Source organism: Rhagoletis zephyria, unplaced genomic scaffold (assembly GCF_001687245.7).
Source record: "Rhagoletis zephyria isolate East Lansing unplaced genomic scaffold, Rhagoletis_zephyria_1.1 Rzeph_scaffold_00092, whole genome shotgun sequence".
Classification (NCBI taxonomy): Eukaryota; Metazoa; Arthropoda; class Insecta; order Diptera; family Tephritidae; genus Rhagoletis; species Rhagoletis zephyria.
In genome coordinates this window covers 176,483-191,878 of record NW_016157176.1, presented here as the reverse complement: position 1 = coordinate 191,878, position 15,396 = coordinate 176,483, and the positions used below count along the sequence as shown (strand labels likewise).

At 34.8% G+C, this 15,396-nt stretch overlaps 2 protein-coding genes and 1 long non-coding RNA gene across 4 annotated transcripts in view; 1 reads left to right on the top strand and 2 right to left on the bottom strand.

Moving 5' to 3' along the window:
* The window catches only part of LOC108375156 (uncharacterized), a 7,908-nt gene extending 3,118 nt beyond the window's left edge, over positions 1-4,790 (bottom strand). The window contains exons 1-2 of the long non-coding RNA XR_001849131.1: positions 4,676-4,790; positions 4,272-4,277 (exon numbers count right to left, since the gene is read on the bottom strand). This is a non-coding gene — a long non-coding RNA (uncharacterized LOC108375156). The remainder of the gene's footprint in view (positions 1-4,271; positions 4,278-4,675) is intronic.
* On the top strand, positions 2,811-15,084 carry Hus1-like (Hus1-like checkpoint clamp component). 2 transcript variants are annotated; one of them, XM_017631241.1, is made up of 2 exons: positions 2,811-2,969; positions 13,024-15,084. In XM_017631241.1, exon 2 carries the CDS (start codon positions 13,089-13,091, stop codon positions 13,941-13,943), a length of 855 nt encoding a protein of 284 aa, XP_017486730.1. In that variant the 5' UTR covers positions 2,811-2,969; positions 13,024-13,088; the 3' UTR covers positions 13,944-15,084. The 2 variants fall into 2 exon arrangements, 1 of the variants encoding a protein (XP_017486730.1); XR_001849129.1 differs by lacking the exon at positions 13,024-15,084 and adding an exon at positions 3,047-3,291 and having other exon boundaries at positions 2,816-2,969.
* LOC108375140 (uncharacterized) lies at positions 6,067-8,232 on the bottom strand. The gene is made up of 2 exons (XM_017631232.1): positions 6,440-8,232; positions 6,067-6,389 (listed from the first exon to the last, which is right to left on the bottom strand). Coding segments are annotated over exons 1-2 (1,263 nt in total). The 5' UTR covers positions 7,701-8,232; the 3' UTR covers positions 6,067-6,387.
* Positions 15,085-15,396: the final 312 nt, after the last annotated feature.

Here is a 15,396-nt window from a genome sequence, read left to right as displayed (position 1 = left end):
ATTTTAAGTTGGTACTTAGCCAGAAAAGTCGAAACTATGGCGACTATTAATAGCTTTAGTTGTGACTTAGAATAGTTTCGACTTAGTTGAGTACGAAATATGACTATGAATATGCGCCATAGACTTTAATTTCATTAATAACATTTTTAAATTCAATGGTGCAAATAACGTCACCGATAATATTTAAATCACGTCCTCCAATACCCCGGTATCTGCCTTTCAGTGGGTAATGATTTATTTTTGCTTCTGGCACGTACGACCGCTTTATTAAATTAATTGGACTGCCGGTGTCAAAAAGGGGAAAAAATTTTATGAAATCTGCACTGCTCACCGACTTATGTGAAAAGGCAATACTTACCAAACTTAATGATTCTACTTCATCACAGCAGCTCTTCCAATCGTGTACGGCAGCAACAGATCGCTCTCGCATGGGTTTCAAAATCTTCCGGGGGTTTGGGCACGACTGATTATGCAAAAGAATAAGGTATCATTTTCTTGTTAATTGTGTGAAATAGCCAGAACAACCGCAGTGATGTGAAGTCGATGTTTATCGAAAGCATGCTGTGAAATATGTGTGAAACATACAAATAGTAGATANTGTCTCCTTGTCGATAGTGGCAGCTTGTTTCACAGCAGTATTCGACATTTAAGGCTTTACTGTACCAACTGCCGAACGGCGAGGGGTAATGGTTGAATCCAATTTCAACTAACGATCGTAATAACGATTGATGAGCCTCTTGAGTTCGCTTAAGGTTTGCGCAGTCATCAGCAAATTTATGTTGGCAACACTGCCGCTTATACCATCGAAAATGAAATTTAATACTTCTATGTCTTCAATGCCTCCTTGCTTCGCGATGGATTGCATCGCCAATATGTACGAATGCAATGTTTCTTCCCTCTTATTCCAACGTCGCTCTGCTAGCGCTCGATATATGTCGTGGCGGCTGACGGCGATTTCAAATTCCTCGATGAGTGCGTATTNTGTATCAACCGTTGAATTTCGGCACTGCATGCTCGATATCCATAAAACAGGATTTTTGCTCTTTATGGCTGACTGCTCCTTCCAGCTCACGAATATCCCGTTGCAATTCTAAAATCTCGCGATGTTTTCGCAACAATTGAAGCTCATTTTCTAAAGTAGCGGCATCGTCCTCAGCAACGGCAGTTCGGGTGTGTTTGTAGCGGTCTCTGCATTGGCGGCATAACTGTCGGCACTTGTAACGGAATTCTTGGCACTTACATCAGGGAGCGTAATATTTATAACGGAAGTCGCGGAATTTAGTGCACCAGTTTCGTCATTGGAATTCAGTACAGGGGTCTCGGATTTTTCGCCGGAGGGCCCAGCACTTGAATCGGCAGCCTGCGTACATACGGCAAGGTTTTCTGAGCGTGTAGCAGTATCGTCGGCGCTGTTTCCACTTAAATCGGTGATTTCGGCATTCGCGGCAACACCTTCACCAAGGTTCGAAACGTCTTCCTGACTTGCACGCACGGAACATTGGGCGACCGTGCCTTTTTGCGATGACCCCACAATATCGTCACACAAACGCATTAACTGCGCCAATGTGGCAGTAGGTAGGAATGTTATTCCTACTGCCCGAAGCGTGTTTTCGACTTGTTTTTTAGTGGTGCGTGGCATTTTAATTTTGTCGCAGTCCACACCTGAGATGATAACTTCTAGGGTTTAGATTACTTAGAAAACCTTTGATTTTATTTCTAACACTACGTGTTGGCTATCGGCTTTACCCCATTGTAATGGCCGGAAGTATTTACAGGGTTGTATTACAAGACTGAACATCCTTCAAAACAGAGTTGCCATTGATCTTAATGTAACATGTATAAAAGTACAATATATGGCTGGATAGATCTTGCATGACATTTTCTTAGCAAAGTATACATATGTTCTACTTACAGTACTACTATATGTAAATGAGTGCAAGTGCCTTTTTATAATCAGGAAATATTAAAAAAAAACTTTTCTCTATCGAATAAACAGTGAGTTAAGTATTTGCAAATTATTTTTATTTGCAAATAGCTTACGTATAAACGTAGTATATGATTGGAGACTATAACGCAACTATTACTACGTTTATACGCACGAATTATTTGCAAATAACAATTTGCAAAATGATAAACTTTGCCGTATAAACGCTGAGCTAATTTTTTATTTGCAAATAACTAAATCACGCAAATAAGTGTTGATTAGTGGTACTATTTGCACATAAGGGCTCCGTCACACGGTCAGTAATTATCACTATAATTGGATCGCGATCCATATTGATGGATTGATGGACCGCGCATGAATGCTACATGTTCTATATTTATCGCGTCAGTATTTGCATAATTTTTGTGCTGAACGCTTATAATGACGCAAGAAAATATTTTTATTTTGTACGTATAATTTACAGATAATGCATTCCACAATTATTTTAAAATTTCCAATGTTAATTAAAATTTGTTCTATTTGTTTTGAAAGAATTTAAGCCCCGAGACCGAAGGCAGAGCCCTATAAGAGTAAAAGATGTGCTGACGAAATGTATGGATCGCGTTTTGAAAGTGCTACACGTTCAATATTTATTGACGGTATTGCGATCCGGGATCCAGATTTCAAAATTTTGCGATATGGATCACGATCCATCAATAGTGCACGCTACACCGTCAATGAATATCGCGATACTTGGATCACGTCAATAAATACTGACCGTGTGACAGTGCGCTAAGGAATTTGCAAGCATGTGAAAGCCGCCAGCAATATGGCAATATCAGCACGGCGCTATCTGGTCCAGAAATTTCGATAACCTGTTTCTATTTGAAGTCGACTTTCTATAAAGCATTTGGCAACGCTGAATCGGCAGTGATTGTCGGAATCAATTTTTGGTGTTGTCCATTGGACGTGCGATTTTCAGCAAAAAATTAAAACAAAAATTGTATAAGAATACTTAAAAGTACGTCATAAGCAAAGAAAAAAGGTGAGTTATTGTGAAAAATATAAAATGTAAACGATTTAATGGTGTTGAGGTGAATTCCCAAACCTGCTGAAAAATAGATTATTTCATCATTGATACCTAGGTGCGACATGGACGAAGAGTGTAGCAACAACGACGACTGCAGCACGGTTGGCTAGCTAGGTAGACAGTCATTCGTATTAAAACAAAATGTCTACAAAGCAAAGAAATTATTCACCAAAAATATATACATATAAATTATAAGTAATGATTCAGCAATTGCGAAATCGAACTGAAATTAAAGTTTTTTAAGGTCTTTTTTACAATTTGTTGAAATTCCAGATCATTCGAGGTCGTTTCAATTTGGTATCGATTTTTCGCCCCTTCACTCGTTTAAAAATTGGGTGCTAATGTGAATTGGGATCGCTTCTAATTTACCCCCTTTGGGAAGATTAGCATGAAATTGTATTAGCTAATTGTTTATATTATATATGCATAAATTTATTCAAATAACTCGGAAGCTCTTTATTATTGTCTTATATACTGCGTAGTACCTTGGAAAAGGTTTCTAACTGTTGATATAATATGTATGTATATATCATCCTAAAATGCTGCATATTCACTCCTACTCCTGCACACTCTTGAAGAGTTCTGTTGCATATGGCTACACAGCCCCCATTTTGCTGCATGGTATGCGTTCATGGCGATCTGCAACGCAAACCTCCAGCGTAAATGGCGTGTCTTGGCTCCATGTGTGTCAAGTCCATGTGCCTGTTGTATTTATTGTTCAGCCAGCTCGTGTCTGTTCGCATTTGACTTTTGTTTCATGTATTTTCGTTTGCGTTCGTTTGGGTTTTTGGACAGAGCACAGTATTTTCTCAATAAAAACCGATAGGAACAAAAAAGCTAGCCAAACTATTTAGCAAGTTTATGACGTGATTGCGATTATATTTTATTAAGTACGTATGCAGGTACATTCTTTATATATTTTTGTGGCTTGCTAGCTAGCACTATTTGGAAATTGGCTCCCTTATTAGGCAAGTCATTCTCATTTCGTAATGCAGGTAAATTAACAAATACATACTTTAATTTTCACTTTGGGTTTTACATTTGTTGTCGTTTAATAATTATCTACATACAGTATCGGTCATATCTATAGCACGCCATTTCAAAGTTCTATTGTGTGCCAATTATGCTTATTTATTTATTTTTAAGAATTTTCAATTGAAATGCAGTTTTTTCTCTAACAAACCCCATATAAACCCAAGTTTAAATATTTGAAGAAAACTTAAAAAATGGCAACAAATTTTCGCCCAATTTTCAAACTTTTTTCTCGGAAGTGTTAGAATTTTTTTGAGTACACAGTTTTTTAGCCACTGCAATTTTAGTCTGATAATGTTGCTACGAATTACCGTTAATTTTTTAGAATTTTTTTTGTCGCATTGGCTTCCATATAACTTGCTGTCTCCACAGGCAAAAGTTTTTATCTTACTAATGTTATCAGGCAAAATTTTGCCCAGGAGACCGCATATTGCTCTTGGCAAGCAATAATTATCAGAGCTTTTATCTTGATAAATATTGCCAGCAATTTGGTACTTTGACAGCTACATTTTCATTTGCGCGATAGCTTCGTGGAGACAACATTATCGATATTTCAATATAAAAGCAAAAATTGAACTGTTTTCTATTAAAATATGTGTTATTATTTGCTTGGGTGTGAAATAGCATACTTTTTATTTGATGAAATCCGGCAAAAATTGCCATCTTATAAATGCTTTTATCAAGATAAAAAATGCCCACGCACAAATATTGCCGCTGATAAAATTTTTATCAGGCAATAAAAATGACAGTTGGTAGGCAAAAACTTTTGCCTGTGGAGACGGGCCGTAATGAATAAACTCAATTTATTTGTATATGTATGAAAACCGCAACACCTTTGGCGAAAAAAATTCTAAAAAATCAACGGTAACTTTCAGTCACTTGGAACTTGCACATTATCAGACTAAAATTGATTGGGCTATAAAACTGTGTATTCAGAAAAATTCAAACACTTCCGAGAAAAAAGTTTGAAATTTAGGTCAAAATTCGTTGCATTTTTTTGAAGTTTTCTACAAATTGTTAAACTTGGGTTTATATGCGGTTTGTACGAGAAAGAACTGTATTTTAATCGAAAATTCCCAAAAATAAATAAATAAACATAAGTTGCACACGATATCACTTTGAAATGGCGTGCTATAGATATGACCGATACTGTAAGTACATATCGTCGATGTTTTTGCAAAACCGCCCATCCCGCCTAAATCGCCGTTGTGGCAAAAATGAGATTTGGTAACCCGAACTCCAGGCATCGAGATTTATGCATAAAAATCGATAAATCGTTATTAAAACAACAGATTTATAAAATAGTAGCTAGAGAAAACACCGCTTACACTGGTCGACGGCCAAAATTTACCAGAGACGCCGTTATGAAATTCGTATGTAAAATCACCCCCTGATTCCGAAAATCAAGGTTATTTTTAATTTTATGGTACCGTTTTTGAGATATTTGCAATTTACCGTTTTTGCAAAAAAAAAAAAAATTGGGTCCACTTAATCATATATATCTCAAGAACGAATTAAGCAATTCCAAAACGGTTTCAAGCTTTTAAAAGGTAATAAAATTTTCTATAAACTATGCATACAACACTTTTTGCTAGGCCTTGTAGATTCAAAGATAACGAACAATCATTTTTCAATTTTTTTTGTAAAAATATAAAAAAAAATTGTACTTTGCGGGGAAGGATCTCGAAAACCTTTTATTTTTTTGCAGATTTTTTTTTTCTCCCTAAGCTCTGTTATATTACAAAAAAAATAAGGTATCATCGAAGAAAATCGATGCAAAACTACGTAAGTTATAAGCGATCAAATAAAAATACCCAGGTTGCGCAATTTCAACGTATACCTCAAAACGTATGTATGGTATAAAGAAGAGTGAAATATCTAGCTATGCTCTGTTTCTATTGAGTTAAAAGTTCAATTTATGAATGAAATTACCCATATTTTTAACTTTTTTTTTAAATTTATTTATGTTTATACTATATTCTAACAATCTTTATCTTAATTTGATTTTACTATGTTGTCGAAATAATTATGTGTTCTACTTTGACGCTTATTCAGTTTAGGATCGGTTTCTCTTATGAGAAACCAGCAGTAATCACCCATCATTGCGACGTCCCAGAATCCTTGATATCGATTCTCAATTAATTTCATTTGCTGATGAAACCTTTCGCCATGTTCATCACTTTCGTCGCCAAGATTTGCCGGAAAAAAGCTCAAATGTGAGTGGAGAAAGTGAATTTTTAAAGACATATTTACGCCCATTTTCGCATAATTATTGATTAGGTCGTTCACTATCTGCTCGTAGTTAGGGCTTTTGTGTCTACCGAGAAAAGAAGCAACGACCTTTTCAAAGGATTCCCACGCTGCTGCCTCAACTGATGAGAGTAGTCCTTTGAATTGATTATTGTTGATCAACTTTCTTATTTGTGGTCCAACAAAAATACCTTCCTTTATCTTGGCTTGAGAAATATCTGGAAAAACTGTTTTCAAATAGTCGAATGCTTCGCCTTCTTTGTCCAAAGCCTTAACAAAGTTTTTAATGAGACCGAGCTTGATGTGTAAGGGTGGAAGTATGATTTTCTCTTTCTTGACAAGAGGGGTGTATTTGATGTTATCCACACCAACGGTAAACTCGACTCTTTCCGGCCAATCCTTTCTGACGTAGTGGTCCTTACGAGCTCGGCTATCCCACTTGCAGAGGAAGCAGCAGTGCTTGGTGTAGCCACTTTGTAGACCGCATAGCATTGCAACGACTTTGAGATCAGAACATATTTTCCAATCATGCTCTTCATATTTGATAAATTTGAGTATTTTTTGCATTTCCTCGTAGGTTTCCTTTGTATTTACTGCATGTGCAATCGGGATAGAAGGCTTTTTGTTACCAATATGCAATAATACAGCCTTCAAACTCAGTTTATTGCCGTCTATGAACAATCGCCACTCTTTTGAATCATATGTTTGACCAAACTCTTTGAATAAACCAGGGATGTCGTTGCAGTAGCATATACTGTCTTTCTTGGTATAGTGTTTGGAAAATGGTTCGTGACGAGTTCTACTATATGTCACCTTAACATCGGATGACACAAATTTAAATTGTTGCATACGAGAAGTGTGGATCTCGGCCTTTTCCTTGGATAGTTCCAAATCTCTTATCCAATCATTAAGTTGTGCTTGTGACAGAACGTTTCTTTCGTTTTCCATGCGAAATTCAGTACAACTTGATCCCCCGCACTCAGATGTTACTGTTGACAATGGAACTGGATCCGCAACTGCCGTTGAATGTAGTACTGGTAATGTCACTGTAGGTACGCTAGCATAGGTTACTCCTCTTGATCTTCCAACGCCAAGTACTTTTGTTTGACAAATATAACACTCTATTGAATGGCAAGTAGGTTCTCTCCATATCATTGGTGTATCAAATTTTGTTTGTTGTCCTGATTCCCACTGAATCAATTCTACTCGACACGATGTACACAAAGTGTTCGGTGTCCATGGTTTTTCAGCATTTTTAGGCTCAATTCCAAAATACTTGGAGTATAAAGTTTTGATATGATCTGAGAACACTCGTCGTCGCCTTATGATAGTATATTGGCCACACATGAAACAGAACATATCTGGATCCTTATTACACTCAAATTCTCGCGTCCTTTTACTCATTTTATTTTTTTTAATAAATCACGGTTTTGAAATTAGACTTATGAACTGAACTATCTCCGGCGAGCCTTGAAGATGTTATGAAGTTTCAAAGCGCATTAACTCATATTTATACTCGGAACAAGAATAAAATTGAAAAAATCAAATCTTACCTAGACAGAAAGGTTCCTTTTTATAACAAGCCGGGAAAAGAAAATACTACCTGTTTTAGATGTAGGCTTTAGAAATTTTCTGTGTCTTATAATTTTGAAAATCTACCTGCATACTTACCCATAACTGACGGAAATACATGTTTATAACTACATGCCTACAGCAGGTTTCGAACCCAACCACTCTTCCTTTCGATGCAACCACTCTACCTACTATAATACAATTCGAGTATTAAAAGTACTATTTGATTTATTTAAAGAAAAAGTGTTATCATTGTTATGGTGTTATTCGTTTATCCGGATAATATCTCACTTGCACTTTATACCTTTAATATATGTATGTATGTATAGGTACATACATTGAAGTTGCGCAACCTGGGTATTTTTATTTGATCGCTTATAACTTACGTAGTTTTGCATCGATTTTCTTCGATGATAGCTTATTTTTTTTGTAATACAACAGAGCTTAGGGAGAAAAAAAAAATCTGCAAAAAAATAAAAGGTTTTCGAGATCCTTCCCCGCAAAGTACAATTTTTTTTATATTTTTACAAAAAAAATTGAAAAAATCGGTAATGATTGTTCGTTATCTTTGAATCTACAGGGCCTAGCAAAAAGTGTTGTATGCACAGTTTATAGAAAATTTTATTACCTTTTAAAAGCTTCAAACCGTTTTGGAATTGCTTAATTCGTTCTTGAGATATATATGATAAAGTGGACCCAATTTTTTTTTTTGTTGCAAAAACGGTAAATTGCAAATATCTCAAAAACGGTACCATAGAATTAAAAATAACCTTGATTTTCGGAATCAGGGGGTGATTTTACATAAGAATTTCATAACGGCGTTTCTGGTAAAGAGAAAAAGTTGAAATTTGTGGTCCAGTGTTATTAAGGCAATGCCTTCAAAGAATAAGTTGTTTTTTCGCTCCTATAAAATTTGAGTGCCGTAAGATAGGTGGTTTTGCAATTGGGAGATTTGCGGTTTTGCAAAAACATCGACGATGTGTATGTATATTTAGAAGGCATGGGAAGTTTAAATTTTCTCAAATACATACACTACCGGAACAAAGTACTGGCACAGCAAATTTTCACAATATATGCAACAACTTTCATTCTAATATTTTTCCGCTAATTTCGTATAAAAATATAGTTCATTCTACAACAAAAAACATAAAAATACAATTCCTAAACTTTGTGCAAAACTCGCGAGACTTCAGCAAATTTCATGAGAATTTTCAACTTTTTAATCAGATTTTTAGAATTTTTTTTAGGTATGCAGATTTGTCGCCCAATCATTTTTATTATAATAAAGTGAACGTTTTAAGTAGCTAGGAATTACCGTTGATTTTTTTTACGCAGTCCCCCATACAAAATTTTTTTTTCGAAAATACTTTATATGGAAAAAATGCAAAACATCTTCAACAAAAAAAAATTCTCAAAAATCAACGCGATTTTTGACTAACTCCGAACTTGCATTTTTTTTACTAGAATTTAATGGGCAAAACTGCATACTCAAAAAAAGTCTAAAAATTCTGATTAAAAAGTTGAAAATTTTGATGAAAATTTGCTGAATTTTCGCGAGTCTTGCACAAAGTTTAGGAACTTTATTTTTATGTCTTTTGTTGTTGAATGAACCATATTTTTATACAAAATTGGCGGAAAAATATTAGAATAAAAATTGTTGCATATACTGTGAAAAATTCCCTGTGCCAATACTTTGTTCCGGCAGTGTAGGTTATAAAAGTTTATATAGCGAATAATGACATCAAGCTTTAAGCTGGTACATAAATATGTATATATGTAATTAAATATGCACATAAAAAAGTATTTACATTAGACTGCATCACAAGAAAAAGTTGCGGTTTTTCCGATTTGAAAATACCTCCAGAAATGGAGTTTTTTAATGAGTAAAAATAGTTTCTTAAAGAACTTTTTGAAAAAAATCCCCTCAGATGATCAAACAGTTTAAGCTTAAAAAATCCACATAAAAATTTTTTTCAACGGAATCGTAATAATGAGATTTTTGATGCTGTTTTTTGACTAATTTCAGAGATTGGTTTAAGAAAAACTTGAAAAGCTGGGTCATCTGAGGTGATTTTTTTCAAAAAGTTCTTTAATAAACAATTTTTGAAACCACAAAAACTAAATTTTTGGAGGTATTTTCAAATCGGACCAGCTCACGTAAATCTTAATATAGTTCGGAAATATTTTGATGCAAGTCTTAAAATTAATTCTTATCGAAACACAGTATCGATTTGTTTGTATGGGAGTGATTCAGTGATATATACATGCAACATATCGCTCATTTACTTCTATAGTGTCATAATCCAAAAAATACAAATATTGAGCTAAGTATGCAGAAATTACCGTAAAATTTAGTTCTTTTCAGTGTCCCACCCGTCACATTTATTCAACTGATAGTTACCCAGTAGATAATTTCAGGAGTTAAAAGCCCTTCCGAAAGGCCTTCCTGAGAGTCAAGAGGCCTTCCACTCTACATTCCTATCTCCTTTCTTTTTTGTATGGAGCGGCTCCAATTGATTTCAGTACCCATGGAAGGCCTTCCAAAAGGGATTTTATAGGACATTCTTCAGAAGGCCTTTTGGAGGAGTTCTTTTAAAATTGCTTCTTTAATTTATAAAAATCATATATCCTTGAAGTATTTTCTTAAGGTCTATATCAGATATGAGTTACTGCAAATAAAATGTTTAATGGAATTCATTTGTAATGCTAAATAATATAAATTTATGCATTCGCGTAAATTGTAAATGAATAAGCCCTTCTAGAAGGCATGCAAGGAAGTACTTTTCTCAGCCTTTCTTGGGTAGGCCTCTTAGAATGGATTCACTTAGCCCTACCTAAATTATCTTCTTGGGTACATAAAAATAAGAAAGCGTTCGGTATTTTTGTTAAAACAAATTTATACATTAGTTATCGTTCTATGCTAAAAAATATCTTTCGCTGTTGTATAAGTTCTGACCGTGTCGATACAGAGTATACTAGTGAACCCGCATGGCGTTAAGACGCCAAAATTGAATTTAGCTTTTAAAACAGGGGGAAACCCTAATCAAAAACCTTAATAAATATTCCATCAAAACACACTGTACCGCTAAAAAAATTTCGTTCTGCTGAGATATGATATTGACTTTCTGTCAAAATTTCCAGCGGGAAAAAGCTGTCACTATCAAAATAACACATGATTCAAAAAGGGCACTATATAGACCACACTTAATATATCGTTAGTATAGTATGGGAAGAGTGTAACTCACATTGTCGCTGAAATACAAAAAACTGTAACTAAATAAAAACCCAAAATTAACTTTTTGATTGATTATGGTGCATTTCATGAAATTATACGACCCCTTATCGTTTTGTGCAATAAACACTTAAGTTAGTTGTGGGTTTTTTGCATTTCAGCGACGATGTAAGAGACGCCCTCTTACTATACTAACGATATGTAGATAGTAAGGATAGTAAAGAGAGTACTTTTCGAATAAGTGGTAACCCTAACAAAAATATATTTACAAACTAAATTTTTCTTAAAACTCTCATATTAAGGGCCTGTTACTCAATGTCTGGTTAACACTAATCTCCGGTTAAACATTGTTATCGACGTATCCAACTCCATTTATATAACAGGAAGTCGGTAACGTCGATAACTATGTTTAGCCGGAGATTAGTGTTAACCAGACATTGAGTAACCGGCCCTTAAACATTTAATTTAACTTGTATATAAGTTAAATAGCTTGGACTTTTTAAACAGGTGGCAACCCTCTTTAAAAGTATTTTCAAACTAATATCTTTTTAAACCTCTTCTGTCCTAAACCTCTTCCGTTGTGAGACAAAATTCCATTAAATTAATGATTCAAATTGAATTTGATATTTTAACCACGTGGCATGTCTCCTAAATACAGTTCAGGGTAAATCTTTATCGAACCCATTTTGATTTATTCATATCTTCTATTAATTTAATTAGCTTATTAAATAATTTGAATTTAATATTTTTCACAGCTGGCTACCCTCCTCAGAACCTCAGAAAAATTCTAATGTTTAAACTATATCAAGATTTCTTAGCACTATTTCGTTATATTTCATACAACTTCAAATGCCTAATTCCCTTAATTCATACTGAATTTGATTTTTTAAACAGGTGGCAGCCCTTGTACGCGAAGTTATGAAATAATGCCTTTTTAAACCTATTTCGATTTATACCCATAAAGTAATAATTGTTTTAACTTATTAAATCATTTGAATTACATTTTTTAACAGGTGGCATCTCCTTTTAGAAAAAATAAAACCTTGTCGCACATCAACAGGTCAATTCCTTCAATATGACACCTCACTTTTGAAAATCGAACGAACGGTGTGGATCTTATGGCATTGATTATTAAATTATTTGAATACAATTTTTTTATCAGGTGGCAACTCTTTTCAAAAAAGTAAAACCTTACTGCACATCTACAGACTAAGCACTTTAATTTGACATCTCATTTTTGAAAATCGGGCGAAAGGTACAGATCTTTTATGCTGCACAAAAAATCTCTTCGCGTATTATATATATAGATATATAGATTAGAGAAAATCTCGTCAAAATCCGTTAAGTAGTTTTCGAGATTACCGCGTACAAAAAATCTCGACTTTCCTTTATACTATGTATAGATAGATGATTACGTGTACTACATATCCATTTATGAATACCAAACCCAAGTTCCTAATAATTAATTAACTTAATATTAAGTAAATGGCGGCCCTGGTGGTGTAGTGGTTAGCAGTGCGCATTGCCATTCCGTAGATCCTGAGTTCAAGCCCAGCTTCCGACCAACATCAAAAAATATGTTAATTATTGGTGTTTTTCCACACCATATTTCAATAAAAACGGCCTTAGGCTCAATAAAATTGCTGAATCAACAAATAAAAATCAAAACAAAAAAGTTCGTTCTAATAGCTGTCGCCCACAGCAGGCAACAACAAACCTCCGAGTGTATTCATTTATGAAAAACAGATTCTCATAAAAATACTAACCTGTAGGTCGGAGTAGAAGCTCCGAAGAATTGTAGGATGAAAAAATGTAGAATAGTACAGAAAGCGAGGCATCAAAACAACTTTGAATTCTGTTTTTCTTTTTTCCATTCTTATGAACAACAAAATTACCCACGTACGGCCGCCATCGTGAACCAAGGCTACGGAAAGCACCATAATACATACAAACATTAATAAAACTGAGAGAGTAAATAAACAAACACCATGAAGTTTCGTGCTATGATGCAGGATCCTGAGTACATGCGAGAATTTCTATACATCATACAAACGCTATCGAAATTGGCGAAAACATGCGTAATGAAGATTTCAATGGACAAAGTTTATTTTGTGGCAAACGAGGAATCTGGCAGCACAGCACCATTGGTTTGGGTAGAAATCGATCCAAAATTATATTTCTCTGAGTACACAATGCAAGGTGTGGACGATGAACTGGACCCACATATTGTGCTAAATGTACCAACTCTAAATTTAGGCACCGCACTCTCTTTGCTGCGAAATAATCCATGTTATTGTAAACTGAAGTTGACTAATCTACAATTCCCTTGCTTGACGGTCGACGTGGATGCGACCACTAAGAGCTCGGATAAGTCGCGCCGCGCCATGCATCATGTACCTGTGGATGTAATACCACGTTGCGATTGGCCAAATTATGCAGTGCCTCGAAAACCGACCTGCAAATTGGTGTTAAATGTGCCCTCCAATAGGTTAATACGAGGTCTAATTGACAAAATAAAGAATCTATCACCGACTATAATTTTTTATGCAACTACCAGTGGAGAAATGAATTTGGTTGCCGAAACGGATATGGCAACAATTACAACGCGCTACCAAAATTTAGAGTTACGTGCGATGAATGCTAGCGAAAGTGACAAAGAGAAGGATCAAATTGAGGCATCATGTTCCGTGGACTGTAAGAAGACTGCACTATTTTTCTCGGCACTACAAGTACCCTCAACGGAGTTGTCGTGTGGCATAGCTGATGATCGCCTCATACACTTGGAAGTGAACATACGAGAAGGCATTGCCATCCACTCCATTTTGCCAGCAGTTTGCGTATGAACATTGTTTGTTGAGCTGTTAAATAAAAAAGTTAACGAATATTTAGATTTAAGGATCTTTCTTGACGCAATTTTGGTATAATAGCTGCATTTTTTTTTGTAAACGACCGACAAAATAACGCTCAACTCGGGTAAAATTTCCTTTTAGCTACTTAGCAACCCTGTTAGACACAAATAACAAAAGAAATGAGTAATTTTGCGAGGTATGTGCGTAATATATATATTTATTTAAAATATAAATCATGTATATACGAAAACAATAATTTCCCTCTCCACTATCCCATTAACAATTCACAATAGAGCAGTTTTTTCACTTACCAACACTACCCTTGAGCTCGCGTATTTTTTAACTGACCTTGCTAAACTCGGATAAGTAGCCGAGTTTGTGTTGTTGCTTTGCATGTACTGCGTCATTTAAGCGAGTGTAGTTTTTGTAGCTCGGTTGCAAAAGAATGCACCTAATGTTAAACTTATCAGTGCACATAAAAGCCAATTGATTTTTCCAAGCAAATTACATAAATAAGTGAAAATGTTTGAATAACTAAACTATATAAAATACATACATACATATGCATTTAATAAATGGAATGCGAGCGAATATCGATGAGAATCATTTAACTGTAACTAAATATTTTGTTGAATGGAACTTTTAGAATTATGCAAAGAAGTGATTTCTAGAACAAACAACACACGAAACTAAAATTGACCTAGAAGTAGTGGTATTATCTTTCTAAAATATGTTTGTATTGATTAACCTATAGGAAGCAATTTTGTTGAACAACTAAGATGTCTAATCCGCGATTAAACTGTTACCAAAAATTTCGCCGCTGTTTGTGATTTTCGCATAATGTCCTATGAACCGTTTGTTCTGCAAGTAGTTTTCGACTACCCCAACAAAAATTGTTAATAAGTCAACATACTTTTTTGTTTTTTTTTGTTTGTTTTTGACATACATACGCATGTAAGGGCGAATCCAGCGAAAAGTCTACCGGGTAAAAAAACCTTAAAGTCCTATATCTAATTTACTTACTAACTGGCCGATTTGACTGCTTTGATCCAGGTATTTTGAAAACCCGTATTTATGCTCTGATTTATTTCACAGTTGGCATGTTTAGTTGATAATAATAATAAAAATACATAGATTTGCAAAAAATGGAACCGCTGGTGGCAATGATGTTAAAATAAAAAGTACGTTCGACATAAAATGCATGTTTTCTTCCCTTAAAAAATTCTTTCAAGAACAATATTAACAAATTTTTTCAATGGAAATTTTAGTAACGTAACGCCAGGTAACGTCACGTCAGAAAAGCAGAAAAGATTTAAAAACTTGGAAATAAACTACTATACAAATAGTCTTGCCCAATTCGCAGAGTTTTGCAATTTTGTAATCGAAGTCAATATCCGCTTCTGGTTTTTGTAACGTGACGCCAGCGCGTATGTTTATCTATATTTTT